This window comes from Empidonax traillii, unplaced genomic scaffold (genome assembly GCF_003031625.1).
Source record: "Empidonax traillii isolate 1590-97213 ecotype Southwest subspecies unplaced genomic scaffold, ASM303162v1 scaffold171:size1303362, whole genome shotgun sequence".
NCBI lineage: Eukaryota > Metazoa > Chordata > Aves > Passeriformes > Tyrannidae > Empidonax > Empidonax traillii.
In genome coordinates this window covers 970,958-985,627 of record NW_020955364.1, presented here as the reverse complement: position 1 = coordinate 985,627, position 14,670 = coordinate 970,958, and the positions used below count along the sequence as shown (strand labels likewise).

The 14,670-nt window shown below is 38.0% G+C and overlaps 1 protein-coding gene across 4 annotated transcripts in view; it reads right to left on the bottom strand.

The window, feature by feature from the left end:
- Window positions 1-14,670, bottom strand: part of SHOC2 (SHOC2 leucine rich repeat scaffold protein) — a 65,862-nt gene that overhangs the window by 15,227 nt on the left and 35,965 nt on the right. For all 4 annotated transcript variants that reach the window (XM_027885751.1, XM_027885747.1, XM_027885749.1 and 1 more), the window contains exon 3: window positions 11,071-11,208. In XM_027885751.1, the coding sequence (XP_027741552.1) occupies window positions 11,071-11,208 (138 nt within the window). The remainder of the gene's footprint in view (window positions 1-11,070; window positions 11,209-14,670) is intronic.

Here is a 14,670-nt window from a genome sequence, read left to right as displayed (position 1 = left end):
CTGGAAATTGAGAATGCTGTATGATTTGCTGTAGTTACAAAAATGAAGAGTCACAAGAGCAGTGAAAATAAAAAAATTAAAACAAAACCAAACTAAACAAACAACCCCCTAAAACAAAAACAAACAAACAAAACCCCATTAAAAACCCAGAAAAACTAACACCCCCTTCCCAAACTACTGGGGGGAGGGGGGAGAGGGGGCCCAAAACCCACAAAAACCCTTGTATAGCACAAAAATTATCTACATCTTACAAAGTAGGAAAGAAAAGAGGATAAATTTTCAGTGCTTATCTGACATTTAGCTAACAAGCGTGGCAACAAATTTTACTTAGTACCATCAGTAAATAAACAAAAGTCAAAAAAGGTAGCGACCCAGCATTACTTAACTAGTAGTATCTCCTATTAGGATTTTTATTTATATTTCAAGTGCTTTTTTTCTATGTAAGTGTACAATTAACTTTTGCAGAAGCAACAAAGAAAGTCCTCACTTAATCAAAAAAAAGCCACATTTAAAATCCAGGACTATCAATATTGTCCAGTACACAAATCTTCATCTTTTCATGTTAAATCCTACAATGTATATACGCACTAAAGAGAATAATTAAGACCTATTCTGATGCTACAATCCACTAGTACAAAGATGCACATTAGTATGTAACTGAGCTAGTTCATGCCATATTTGTGAGATCTGGCATTCCTATAGAAAATAGGCCTCATTTCACACGACAAACATCCCAATTCAAGGCACCAAGATCACTAGGATTTTCCATCCTAGGGATGAACAAATCACATCCTGACTGTATTTCTCTGAATCGTTATTTAATGCTTTACTAAAAGATTAATAGCAAACTTTACACAAAATAAGACATCAACCTACTACTGTTTTTTCACTACTTAAACTTTGAGCTAGATGCTGATCTGGGTTTTTCCAGGCAAAAAGAATGAGCAGGGAAGTAGACAGCATGATGCCAACTGTTGCTTAGCAATACAACATTGCTATGCCAGTTCCCAGATTGCGAGCACAGGTTGTATGTATATGGCTCCCTTCCTACCAGCAATGTGGCATTTCAGAAAAATTAAACAAGGCAGCCATTAGAGAGAGTCAAAATGTACCATAATTTTCCAGGAGAGAATGACACATGCTGGCTATCCTCATGACATTATCAGAAAGGAGGCATAAATAGCAGCTCCCAGTATTTTTTCCTTATCATAAGCAGCATTTCTTAATAGAACTTTATCACTGTTTCTCTACTAGTTATCTTTCTCCTCCATGGGAAAGGCATGCAGAGGCATAACAGAAGACACAACCTGTGTGCACCACATTCCTCATGACTGTTTTACACACCACACTAAATCCAGTCAGTTCCTGAGAACAAAACCAGTAAGATTTCAGTCAAAGCTTCATCAAGTAGCACCTCTCCCACTGCTCCTGGAAGGAGCACCCAGCTGATGGAGGCAGCATGGGCCACCTTCTCATTTCAAGCCAGAATTTATTTATAACCAATTTATTACCATATAATCTTCTGTCAACAAGATTCATACACTTTTATCCTCAGGGTTCATATTCACACCTCATTGGGGATGCAGTGAGAAATCCTTATTTTTTAATCTTCACAAGCTGGACAAGACAAATCTTAGTTTCGTCTTCACAAAACAGGATGACCCTTAGAATTCTTCCCTCTGTTCAGTGTGTTGAACTTTACTTCAAAAACTTTACTTTCTTTTTTTTTAATGAATGCTTGGAACAATGATATTAATACTTTGCTCCATGGTCCACAGGCCAGCTGCTGGTCAGCTGGATAACACAAAGACCAAGTGACAAACTCTGTTTTACAGCAGACACTGTCACAAGTTGCTAAATAGCACACCTTATGCATCAAGTGATCCCATTTACAGCTCCCTGAGCTCAGGGTTACCTAGTTGATACTCATCTTTGGAGCTGCTTTACAGTGCCTGCACTCATCTCCATCATTTCCAGCTCAGCTACTGGTTTCTGAGATGGCACCACATTAGGTACTCTGCTGTCAGGTTAAGGCTAAGAAAACAAGCACAGAAGGAAACAACTGATCATGATCAACTCAGTCAGACTGTCATCAGGATCACTTGCAGATGTACTTTTGTCACTAAAGCCGTACCTCAGCAGCTCCTTTAAAACATCCCCTTGCAGGTAGTGACTCAGAAAACACAGAACTAGATGTTCATCAACATGACAGTTTGATAACCACAAGCCAAAAGCAGCTACGAGCAGGAAAAGCAAAAAGTAAAACCCCTTCCAACTTATTTTCTTAGAGAGCTCATTACAAAAAACCTTGTAAACTCAACTGCCTTATTCATTGGTACTTCTAAAAATAAGATAGTCAAGCCTGACTAAGCCCTAAACTCACACCAGGCCTAAGACAGTCACTGAAAAATTGTTTTAGTTCAACTTCTGGTGTGAACAGTCACTCTTGGGAATCAGGTTTCACACAGACACCTTGTTTCCAGTCCATTTTCTCACCAGCAGAGTACTAACACCCAACAGCAGGTTCCACTTGGCCCAGCTCTCAGGTGTGCAGCAACCTAAGCACAGAATTCACAATCCCTTCACTGGAGTGACTGAATGCCTCTCTCAGGATTAGCTGTTTCATTTACACAGAAATTAATTATAAATATTTGGAAGCATGCAAATCCAGAAACATTAAATCAAACACTACTACTATAAAAGGGACTCCAAATAGATGGTTTAAATTAAATTCTTTATTAAAGGTACCTCAAAAACAATAGTCAAAGGAAAGACAGGTGTTTGAAAATCCCAAAACAAAGAGAAGGCTGGAAATAAAGCAGGAAACCACACTTAAAAAAACACACATTTTGAAAGACCTCCCAAAGTGGTTCACCAAGTAGAAATAACATATCTCTTTTTTGAATATTTCAAAATCAAGAGAAAACAAAATTGGAATGTTGAATAACAAAGAAATACAAATTCCTAATCCAAAGTCCCACCAGTGGTTCTAAGGGGAGTGACAAATGCTCTCCTCTTCTGAGGTTCACCACACCTCTTCCTTTCCCTCCCTTAGTTAAAATAATCCTCCAAATTCCCAATCCTTAGATGAAGGGTCATTACCATTGTGAAATGTTACTGCAGCATTTTTTACATTACTAAATATGGAATAATTAGTCTGTTTCATAGAACTTAGTTCACTGAGCTAGTTTGCTATCGGGATCAGTTGCTTTCTTCTAAATAAACCAAAAGCATCAGCTCAATTAAAAATCTGTTCTCTAGAGAAAACTTCTGCAGGTAGCATTGAAAACGTAAACTGCACTCACAAGAGTTGTGCACATCAAAACTCCATAGGATCATAATCGAAAGTATAAATGAATCTCATCATGCAACAGAAAACTGCAAGAACTTGCTTCACACAACATGGCACTATTATTTCTGATGGTCTAAATTCTATAAATATTCTTAGATTTTGATTTGATTCAACTTGACTCACACTGAGTAGCCACCTACTAAAGAACATGTTTAACGTGACCAAAGGTTACTTCACAGAGCGCCACTCATTTAATTCACTGAGGATCTCCTTTTAACGAAGAGAAACTGCTGGTTTGCATACCAAAGATACCAGGTGTCATTTTTAACAAATAGAAAGTAAGATGTACAGCCAAAAATAATTAAAAGTTGTTTGCCTTTTTTTTTTTAAATTAAACCTACTGTCACTTTAAAAAAACCCGTAAACATACATGAATTAAATTTAATACACCACATGGCATTAATCTTGTAGTGAGAATAATAAAGATGACAATATGAAAGAAAAAGCCCAAAGAACTTCAATGAGTATATTGCAAAGGAAGTGGGGCCCACAGGCCTTAAAAGAATTTCAAATTGTACAGGAGAGACAAGCTAGACGTGGCCAGCTATGGACAAAGATTAAACACTACATTCAAATACTTCAGCAGTGCTCCTAGTCTAAAATAGCTGTGAGTCAGGAGGTGCCTGCACCACACTTTGTACTTGCTCTATACTAGTTTTTCCAGATGTCAGCCATACTCTGTGACAACTCTTTAAGTGTTTTGCAGATTTTTAGGTGAAAGGAGCTGTTGGCATGTTTAATCTAATCTCTTATCAGAAAGCAAACTGGTTCCCCTGATAGCTGTAGAGTAAAACCAAAGGCTTCAGATAAAGTGCTTTAACCTTCAGCTGCATTCCACAAGCAAAGATGAGGGTCTGCCAGTGTCCAACACGGCAAAAGCACTAAGTGACTGGTCCAACAAGACACCCCAAAAGGGATCTCAGTGATCTTGTTGCAGAGGAAAGGAGAACAAAATCACATGATCATCATTCATCTGATCTGGGGGCAACTCCTGCCTAAACTGAAGCCTAGAGGTTTGTATGAGTTTAAACTCGTGTCACCAATCATCATCTGAGAGAGATCAAATCCTTTCTACAGTCCCTACATTCCTAATTTTTAATATGCTCTGACTACAGGCTGATGCTTAGGGGAAACAGTGAATGGTGACAGAAGGGAGGCTGGGAGGGCAAACACTTTTCAGGAAAACTGCAGAAGAGAAGAGAAACCCTCCTGATCATTGCTATCAATTACTAAAGCCAAAGCATGAAATGTAATTATACTCTTCCAAATGCAAAAGTATAGTTAAACACAAAGCAAAATTAGGCTTAATTTTACTGTTTTAGCAGTAAAGTGGCTTTTAGCATATTTTAATTTTTCTTTTCACCCCCTGATATACGAGGCCAGTGTAGGAGGCAGATTCAGACTCACAAATTACCAAGGTCAGCAGGGTCCATCGTTTTTTGCCTTGCTCAAACCAAAGAGCATTATCCTCCCTACACAAATTCTAGGAATTCTCATAAAGATGTTATCTGTTAGAAAGCTATTTAACATGAATTTTAAATTACTCCCTATCACCCCTACTAGTTTAAATGCCATCTGAAGAGAGCAGAGTTCTCTCTATTTTCAGTCTAACAGCGTCATCCAAAGACAAGCCTTCCCTCATTATTTCAAGATTAGGGCTAAAGCGTGACCGTATCAGCAGCCAGTTATTTTCCAGCCCTGATTCAAGACTGTGACATTGCTGACTGCATAAGTGTGAAAGGTGCACACAAGACACTTGTAAAACTTGAGCGAGAAAGGTTCAAGTCCCTGACACGCAACGCACACAACACCTGCACAAGGCTTCAGAGCACAAACTCTTTCAGAAACACTGATGTGTTACTGAAACTGTCTAAGCAATGAAAATTCAACTTTAAATTCATTTAATATGCGTGCATCAAAATGCCTGTAGTTCACAGACCTGCTTGCCTCAATTCTGATGTGTTCCCTTGAATCACTCTTCCCTTGTGCCTTCTTCTCACATAAAGAAAATAAGATCGTAGGCTTTTTCTTTCTGCAGTATACAAATCACTCTGAAAATGCTGAGCTGCAGTTACAATATATCTGTACACACTGGTCTCTGCATCTAATTACCATGTGATGGTACATACATTCACTAAAATAAGCTGTCCCCATCCTAATCTTACCAGGAAGAATATCCAACAAAAACACAAAATAAAAAATATTTTCATAGATACACATTGAATCAATAAACTCAGAATTAATAAGTCAGTAGAAGCTAGCTTGACCTTTAAAGAAAACAATACATATGTATTTAACTGCACTGTCTTTGCATTGGAGATGTATCAATGAAAAAAAAAAAAAGGGAAGTTATAATTAGCTGAAAATGATACAAAAATACAAAAACACTTCATACTGCAACACAGTCAAAAGTAACAGTTGGACCTTATTTTGGGCTATCAATGGAAGTGTTGCGTTTTACTTAAGTCATCCTGCATGCAGTGACACAAAGCAACTGAAATTTATTTTTCATTGGCAGTCTTTTTTTTCTTTTCAAATTACTATTTAAAGTCTTTATGTGAAATTAAAGATTTATATAAATGTAAATCACATTATAAGAGCAGTTTATACCTAACTGGCAATGCAGTAAAAACATTAACCTTTCCCAAGTGAAAGATGTGTTTAATTTTTTAAGTCAGCTCTCCTATATAAAGCAAGTATATAAAATGTATGACACATAAATATACATTTATAATTTTAGCTAATTAAGGAATGTGAGAATTATTGTATGTAGACCAGCATTTCACTTAGTATCTTCCCTCCAGTAAAAAAAAAAAAAAATGCTGCCAAACACCAGATACCAAGAGAAGAACCTAAGGAAAGGGGAAAGGACATCCCAAAACTTCCTCAAGAGCTGGGGGAAGATACAGCAGCGTGTGGCTCAGTGAATTCCCAACCTAAGAATTAAAAATTCAGAATTTCCCAAATGTTATACTTTTCTTCTCCATAACTGCCACATCACCCCGAGAGCTTTTATCATCTACAGCAACCTGTGCAAACACTGAGACCCAGATGTTCCCCACCCATCGCAGTCTCTGCTTTTCACCAGTGTGAGGTCACCAACCCACAGCTTTGCCTCATCCCTGCCTTCCTATCTTGGAGGATGCAGGGAGCAGTCACTTCCCACTTACCCTCTCCTGCCACTTGCGGTTTTCCAGTCAATCTCACTACTTTACAGCTACTAATTCTAGAATTGAAGGTAACAAGAACCAGAAGCTTCTTTCCTTTTGAGCCCACCACGAGAACTAGACAAGGCTTATATTAACAGCAAAATTAGAGTATAACAGTGGGAGCCACTGCTTTCAGAAAAATAAAAGGCTGAGCTTATTGCAATTGCCCAATACTAGCAGAATCCAATTAAAGATGATTCATTAACAGCACAGTCCAAGAACAAACCACAGACAAAGCACTGAACGCTGATCAGATCTCCCAATGTGAGCCTATGGAAAAAGGCTTAATGCTTCAAAGTACGGAGTGTTCACACACCAAAGCTCAAGGTCATGTGCTCAAATGTTAAGAATATGGATATTGCCATGAAAGCTGGAGAAGGAGCCTGTGCACTCTGCTCCATCACAACAGTGGTAATTAACAACATCAAACCCATCAGTCATGTATGAACGTCGCCCCTGAGCACTGAGGGAGTTGCAGGTGCTCGGGCATTTCAGAATAAGACTCCTGTTTTCGCTAAGCCTGCCCAATTTGAAATACCATTTTAAAGCAGTTCCACATTTCTGCAGAAGTATCTTCACTTCTAGGGACTTAGAGCTCTCAACCACATTTTGTACAACCTGAGCTGTACCAATTACATGCATCTGGTTCTGGTCAACAATGCTTCACGTATTATCAACTGTATGTTTAAAAAGCACTCCAGTTCCCTCAGAGGTACACTGGGGATAAACTTGTTAAAAGCCTCGTCTGGAGCACAGTTTCAACCAGCAAGGAAAGGTAAAGCTACTCCACATCATATTTGCTTTTGTGAGAGCTGTGCTTTCAGCTTCTGAGCTGATGTGCCACAGCGAAAGGCAGGAGTGTAGTGCAGTGCTGTAAATATGCCTCTCATTTTCCTAACCATCTCTTAGGAACAGTGCTACATCAGACACTGGAAAGTGTGTCCAGTGACAGAATTTTTTGTGCTTTTAAAGTATAATTTTGGAACATTTACAACTGACTATTCTTTTTCTTATTAAAATGTTTGTTGCCTTAAATGTCCGTGAATATGGAACATTTGACTATAATCAAACTGCACATGTAAACACACAAAACTAGAAAATTACAAAGCAGATGAAGAATCTATTTTTTTTCAAAGCTGTAATTCCTTCTCAATTAGTGTTTCTGCTCTTTTAAGTAAGAAATTGTGAACACATTTGTACAGAATGGTAAAATTAAAAGTTCAAACAGGAAACACTCACAATGCAGTATTTGCAGAACAAAATTATCTAAACTAGCTTGTAATCCTAAGAAACATTTTACTCTATCCAAAATTTGTTTTTTGCCTCAGAAGTCCAATAACTTTAATATAAATTGTATGTTCTTCACCTTCTTTTATAGATCTTTTGGGAATATTAGTGTGCCAGCTAAGTATACAGAGATAAGACACTGTGTAAATAAAAGTAGATAATAATTCCACCACCCATCAAAAGGAAAAAAAATACCACAATACAGGGGGTCACAATCTACAATTAAAACACTAAACAGCTAAGATCCCACTATGATTTTGATTCTAGACTTGAGACTCTTGGAATGTGCTAAGCAGTTCCACAAAGCTCATTTTTCTTACAGGAAGTGATCTAATATAAAAGGTACTTTACAATTTTCAATCAAGAGAAATACAGATATGAATGTATTAAGCCAGTATCTATAAAGCAAGACATTAGGTCACTTCCTGACAACTAATATCTAAAATCGACATTTGTTACTGCATAAAAGTGTGCTTCTACAGCATTAGTTGAAACAAGAACTCGGTATTTTTACAGAGTGGGTATATTGGCTCTGCTACCTCTGTAATCATTGCTGATGCATAATCCCTTCCCTGCCACTCCCCTGCATGTCACCCTCAACGTCCCTTCAGCTCCGGCACATTTCAGTACACTCTGCTAGTCAGAAAACAAGCTTTTTCTTTTTTTTCATTTGGCAGATGCAGAAATCTTTCTGTTGCAAAACCACAGTTAGTCCAGCAGTGACTTTAAGAGGGAGATGAAGGAAGGGGTCCTTTTTGTGGGGAGAAAGAAATAGAGAAGGGCTGTTCGATTTTCAAAGCAGCATGACAAAAGCAACCCCCCAAGAAAAAAAAGAGGCCTCCATCAAAAGGGTATCAGCGGGGGAGGAGGGGACAAACCTGGCAGTAATGGAAAGTCTGGTCCATAACAGGAGGCTCATAGGCTCACAGAACATTAAATATTGATAACGAGCAAATGTACTTGGTCTTTTTTGTCCCTGGTCTGCAACCCCCCAGCAGTCTGACTGAACTGGGGAAACATTAGTAGCACTTATACCGTGAGCATCCTGAAACCTGGAAGCGTGTAAACGCAGCAAGGAAAGCCAGTTGTGCCAAAGACCAGGCAGGTATCCATGAGCAGGGAAGAGAGAAACTGGAGTGAGAGATGGAGAAGCTGGAAAGGCCACCCCACGGCTGCGCACGCAGGCGGCCACGCGCCAGTGACTCGCTGGGTTTTTCTCAGTACTCAAAGTTTCTTGCTGAACAATCCTAACCACAAAGCAGGCTGTAATCTAAAAATCATGCCACAACTTGCTTTAATATGTTGAACCAAAACTGTGATGACTAAGAAATAAAGCCAAGGTTGCTGAACTGGCTACGGCTGCCTTTTCTGCAACATGCATAAATGTAGGCTGATCCTTATCATTTAAGATGGAACTTGAAGTTTTTCCCTTCAGTATTAAATTCTGTTTAAGAACTGCACCTGGCACAAACACTGATTTCTGATTTTAAGTTTTTATTTAAATACTTAACTTTTTCTCAATGTACTTTTTACAAGAGGCATTTTCCAGTGGAGCAAAAACTGAACCAGGGTAAGGTTAATGACACCACAGCTCACTGCTTGTCTCTTGCCCTTATTCAGCTGTCTTTGGTGGTTTGTTGAGCTCTAAAGCATTGATATTCAGCTCAGATAAGCATGTTGAGAGACAGCTACATACATTTAAAAACAAGTAACTTCGAAACACTATGAAGACAATGCAAGGGAAAAACAAAACAAAGGAAATAGGCAAAAATCCAGTCCAACCAGGTATGAATCTGATTCAGTAGAAACCACCTAAGCTTACAAAAACTTTCTGAAGAAATAGGTGAGTGCAAACTATCTTGATTGCATAGTGAGCAATTTTGTATCCATAACAAATTACCTAACTGCCTCTCCTACCCAAAGACCTTGCCCTGTAAGCACAGTCTTGCAGTGTATTACAACTGAGACTTTTTTTGGTCCTCTGAGAAGATCAGTGACTGCCAGTCACTAAGCAACTTAGTAAATTGTACTACTATATGCACAAGAATCAACAACAGTAGTCTCTAATCCCTGACAACAGAAATCTCACATTTGCTTAGAGACTTTTTCCCATAATTAGCAGTTTATCCAGAGAACTTGCTTCCTAAATACGACACGAACACTACAATAAATTTCATGTAAACAACTTTCAATTAGATTTACAAAATAGCTGCAAAAATAAAGGCTGTGCTTATGAACTGCGTAAGTTAGATGCAAATTCCAGATGGAATGGGATCTCCAGAGTTTGAAAATACCATCAATTGAGGAAAAAAGCTTTGTTTCAGTGGATGTATCATCAATTTAAAACTGTGTTCAGGTCAAACTTTCTCAACAAAAAGCAACAGTAACTCCACACTCAATAATTCACTGCTAGAAGAAAAGCTGGAGTGTTGTTAAGTGGTTCCTCATGCTCTGCTCATTCACTTTACTATATGTTCAAGTACATTAATGAGATGTTCAACATTAAATAGTGTTTAACTGATAACATTCACTCTTCTGAGTATGTTCTGGTGACAAAGACAGTTAAAATCATGATGTCCTTGTTTTTTGTCTTTTTTTATCACAGCAGCCATCTTTTTCTGACGTGTTTAAAATTGACTTAGTAAAATAGGAAAAGTCATATTTTGTTGCTTCATCCTATGTCAGATTCTGAAACAGTGTTTAGTTTAGTCCATTATTTCCAGTGTAAGTTGTAAACCTCCTGGACTCTATAGCATTAGAGCATGATAACTTTGTAGACTTGGAAGGATTTTTAGATGTTCTACCAAAGAACATAATACATACATAATTAATTTAAAACATATATGATTTTAGTTCTATTTTTTTAGCCAAAGATGTTAAAACTATCTGCCAAAGCATTACACTTCAACTACGTCTTCAAGCATTTCATTTCTTTATATGCTGTTTTATTACAGAATGAACAAAGAACCAGCAGACATTTATGTATAACCACAGAACACATTAAGAAGTGATGGATTTTTTTCCTTGTACTCTCACTCTTAGACAATTTAAGGTAACATTTAAGGTAAGAAGCACACTTTGCTTTTACTCTCAAGCGTGAAGCTGCCTTAAACTGAACACCACTCTACAGTCACCAACCAAGTACTCATTCTTAAATTTATTCCTCTTATTGAATATTTTGAAATAGTGATTTATTTTCTCTTCTACAGCCTCTACACATACCTATGGTTTCTGGCAGGTCCAAGAGCTCGTTGTGCTGCAAATCAAGGTTGGTGATCTGTGTGCAGCTTCCAATCTCTTCAGGAAGATGTTCAAGCTGATTGTGCGCTACATCCAGCGTTATGAGGTTACACAACTCACCTAAAAGCACATAAGAAAACCAAAACATCAAGGCCTTTAATGCACAGTTCTAGATAATAACCTCCACACAGAGATTAACAGAATCAGACAGACACTGGGATGAGCTGAAAAAAAGCTACTGCTACTACAAAGTTATACATATAAAATAAGGTATTACAGGACCATAGTTTCATCAGTCAGATCTAAAACGTGATCAATAATTTTGAAAAAACTCAGATAAAGCTTTTATAGATTCTCTGAATAAATCTTATTTATTGATTTTCTTCTGACAGTCCAAGTTATGGAATACAAGTACAAAACCTACACCTCACACTTATTTCAGGTTGAATAGAAGTTTAAAACACCACGGAGTAAATGAATTGTATTAAATTTTGAGAAATTAAGATCTGTTTTTATACCAGTAATTACTTTCAGATATAAAATCAACAATTAAGATACATAAAAATTATTTGGCTGACAACCTAGATAATTTAAAGTCCTGAGTGCTATTTTTAATAATTTTTAGTCATCACAAAAAAGGCAACATATGACAAGTAATCTGTAGCAAATGATATATAACAAGTGATCTATAGCAAATAAAGTTTGAAATAAAAGGTTTATCTGCTAAACCTTAAAAAGAGTTTGGATTTGCTTAGAGTTTAGAACTACTTTACACTGAACTGCTTCATTCCTGACATTACCACATAAATTTAAAAACACAGGTAGGCACAACTCTACATACAGTAGTTTCATCTGTTTTAATGACAAACACACTGTGTTCTGAGCAAAAGCTTTCTAGGTTTAAAAAAAAAACCCAAACACTGTGCACAGGAATACAGGTGTATTTTTTCACGTTTTTTGCGTCTGATGGAGGTGAAATTAATGTACATGATTCCAACAGTTTCAACTCTATCCAGTAAAGATGAGGTCACTGCATTGTGTACTAGAGCATGAGTCAGTGAGTAACAAACTTGGAAAAGAAGCTAATTCCTTTTGAGGAGCAAATATTTATTTTTAAGCTTGTGGTGTATCTTTGACACAATCCTTTAAGGATTTTCCCACAGGCCTGCAGGACTAGCTTGGGCAAGTTCTGACGTGTAGAGTCAGATGTGTACCCCTTAGATCAGCAGATAATCACAACTGGTGACTTAATAAAGCATAAAATATTTATGAATTCAGACTCTGTATTGAGTTGCAGGCATTATGTACCACAATACTTACTACATATCACAGAACAAATGTGAAAAGCCAGGAAAAAAGTCAACCTCAACAATTTCATTATTCTGTTTTTCTTAGACTGTTAACATATAACTGAACTTACTTCCTGCATTTATTAACCCAAATTGGGATGTTTTTCTAGAAACTTTGCAAGTGGAAATGTAAAGGTGGTGGTTAAGCAGCTCCTCCATCACTGTGAGTGTTCCCTCTCCTACACCAGCATTCGAGTGATTCCAGGCAACCGGAGCCAAGAGTCAAACAAGCTGTACCCAGCACTGCATAAACCACACAGGTCAATGCCATTAACATGCAGAAGAAAGCACATGCAAGAAAAAATTAAGCAAGAGTTAATGGTCTGTAGCAGGGGCGTCTTTTTATTATTCATGAAAACAAGTGGGTAAAGTATAAGAGGCAATAGATGGAGGAAGAAAAGCTTGAGGAAGACAAACATCCCTCCCTTAAAGCAAACAAACAAAAAAAAAAGAGCCCCACAAAACTTTACTAAGATAACTCCAGAACCTTCAAACACTCCGGGGCAGTAGTTTTCACTTCATGATTGCTGTTTTCATTTGTTTCACTTCAGACCATAACCAATGATGCCAAATTTGAAATATGGCATAAATTTCATTTCATCGCACCAATTTCTCATTTACTTGACTCTTCCCACTCTACATCTGCTGAAGCTGAAGAGATACTTGGGGTTTTGCAGCAACATGTGCTGCACTTCATTTTCCCACCTGCTGAAAACTTTGACAACAGCAAGCTATGTGTTCGAAACAAACATCTTACCAGCTAATTCTGGAGAGGGAAAACAAGAAAAGGGATGTCTACATCTCTTTAGGACAATTGAGGGTAAGTTGACACTTTGGTCTAATTTGGATAGATATACTTAATATTATTACATTAAAAGTGCAGGCTTATTTTAAAAAGAAACACTTGCAAACATTTAATAAAAATTTGGAATGTTAAAATAGATTGAGAACTGCCCAACAAATTTTAGACTCTAAAGCAGAAATCAAGCAAAAGTTAAAGCCCTGTCATGAAATACACTGATTTAAAGAAAGCAAATTCAAAGATATTGTAATAATCAGCTTTTAGTTCACATCGCTCAGTAAGGAATCTTACTCTCGGACATAAGAATACTTATAGTTTGACAGCATTTCACAAAAATGTGTGGGGTTTTTTTCCCTTTATCAGTAGAAGGACAGGGGAGATGAAATGCTGTTGGCACTGAAGTTCCTTTAATGTTTTAACTGGAATCGCTGAAACACAAAACAGAGAGTGCAAGTCAACAAAGAGCACTCGAGGCGCATTTCTCTTGTTGCTGTCCACAACATATGGAAAAAAATCTTACAGCCAATATGCTTAACAAGGTGAAAAATGTTTAGGTCATGTTGCAGAGATCCATCTTCACATGCAAGGGCACAGAGAGGATCAGCTGTGGGAGTGAGAACCTAAATACAGGCTGTCCAAGTATGGGTGAGAGCCATGAGGGTGAGTAAATGGAAAAGCTCTTCATAGCACCTCAGACTGAGGGGCTGGTACTGCATGCAGGGCCTGAACATCTACTGGGAGGTACAAGAAAGAACAACTTGGGATGGTAAGAGTTCTATGGAATATTTAGGGAAGAGGAAGGGAGGAATCAATGTGGTTTAGGAAGCACAAGTGTGGGAAAACAGGGGAATAAGGAAATAAAAGGGTCCAGTCCCTTACACACCAGTGCTGGTCATGCCCTATGGCCAACCAGCACCATCTGCCCTGTCTTCTCAAACTCTCTTTTCCTGGGTGAGAAGCTCCCTGTTATGCATGTACAGAGGTCTGAGTACCAGGAACACTGCAGGTAATACGACCAGCACTACTGAAAACGTCACAGAACGAGGGATGAGAACCCCTCTGGACACGGAGAGGGCGCTGCCAGACCAGCATCTACAGATCAGGGGCAGCTCCTTCCCCACCGACTGACAGCTGGGACTTGTCCCGTGAATGAACACACTGTGCACAGCCCTGCTGCACAACAACAGCTCTGTCAGAAACTACACCAGGATAAACACATGGCAGAAACAATCTATACAACAAATAATGATCTGCAAGAACAAAGAGGCCAAACTGAAGGCCATCTGCATAATGCTCTTCCTAGGAGCCCATGTTCCAGTGAGTGGAAGTGTCCTTCTTATTGTCTGAACAGCAGCAATTGTACTGAAGGAAATGCTTATCCAAAAAAAAAAAAAAAAAAAAAAAAAAAAAAAAAAAAAAAAAAAAAAAAAA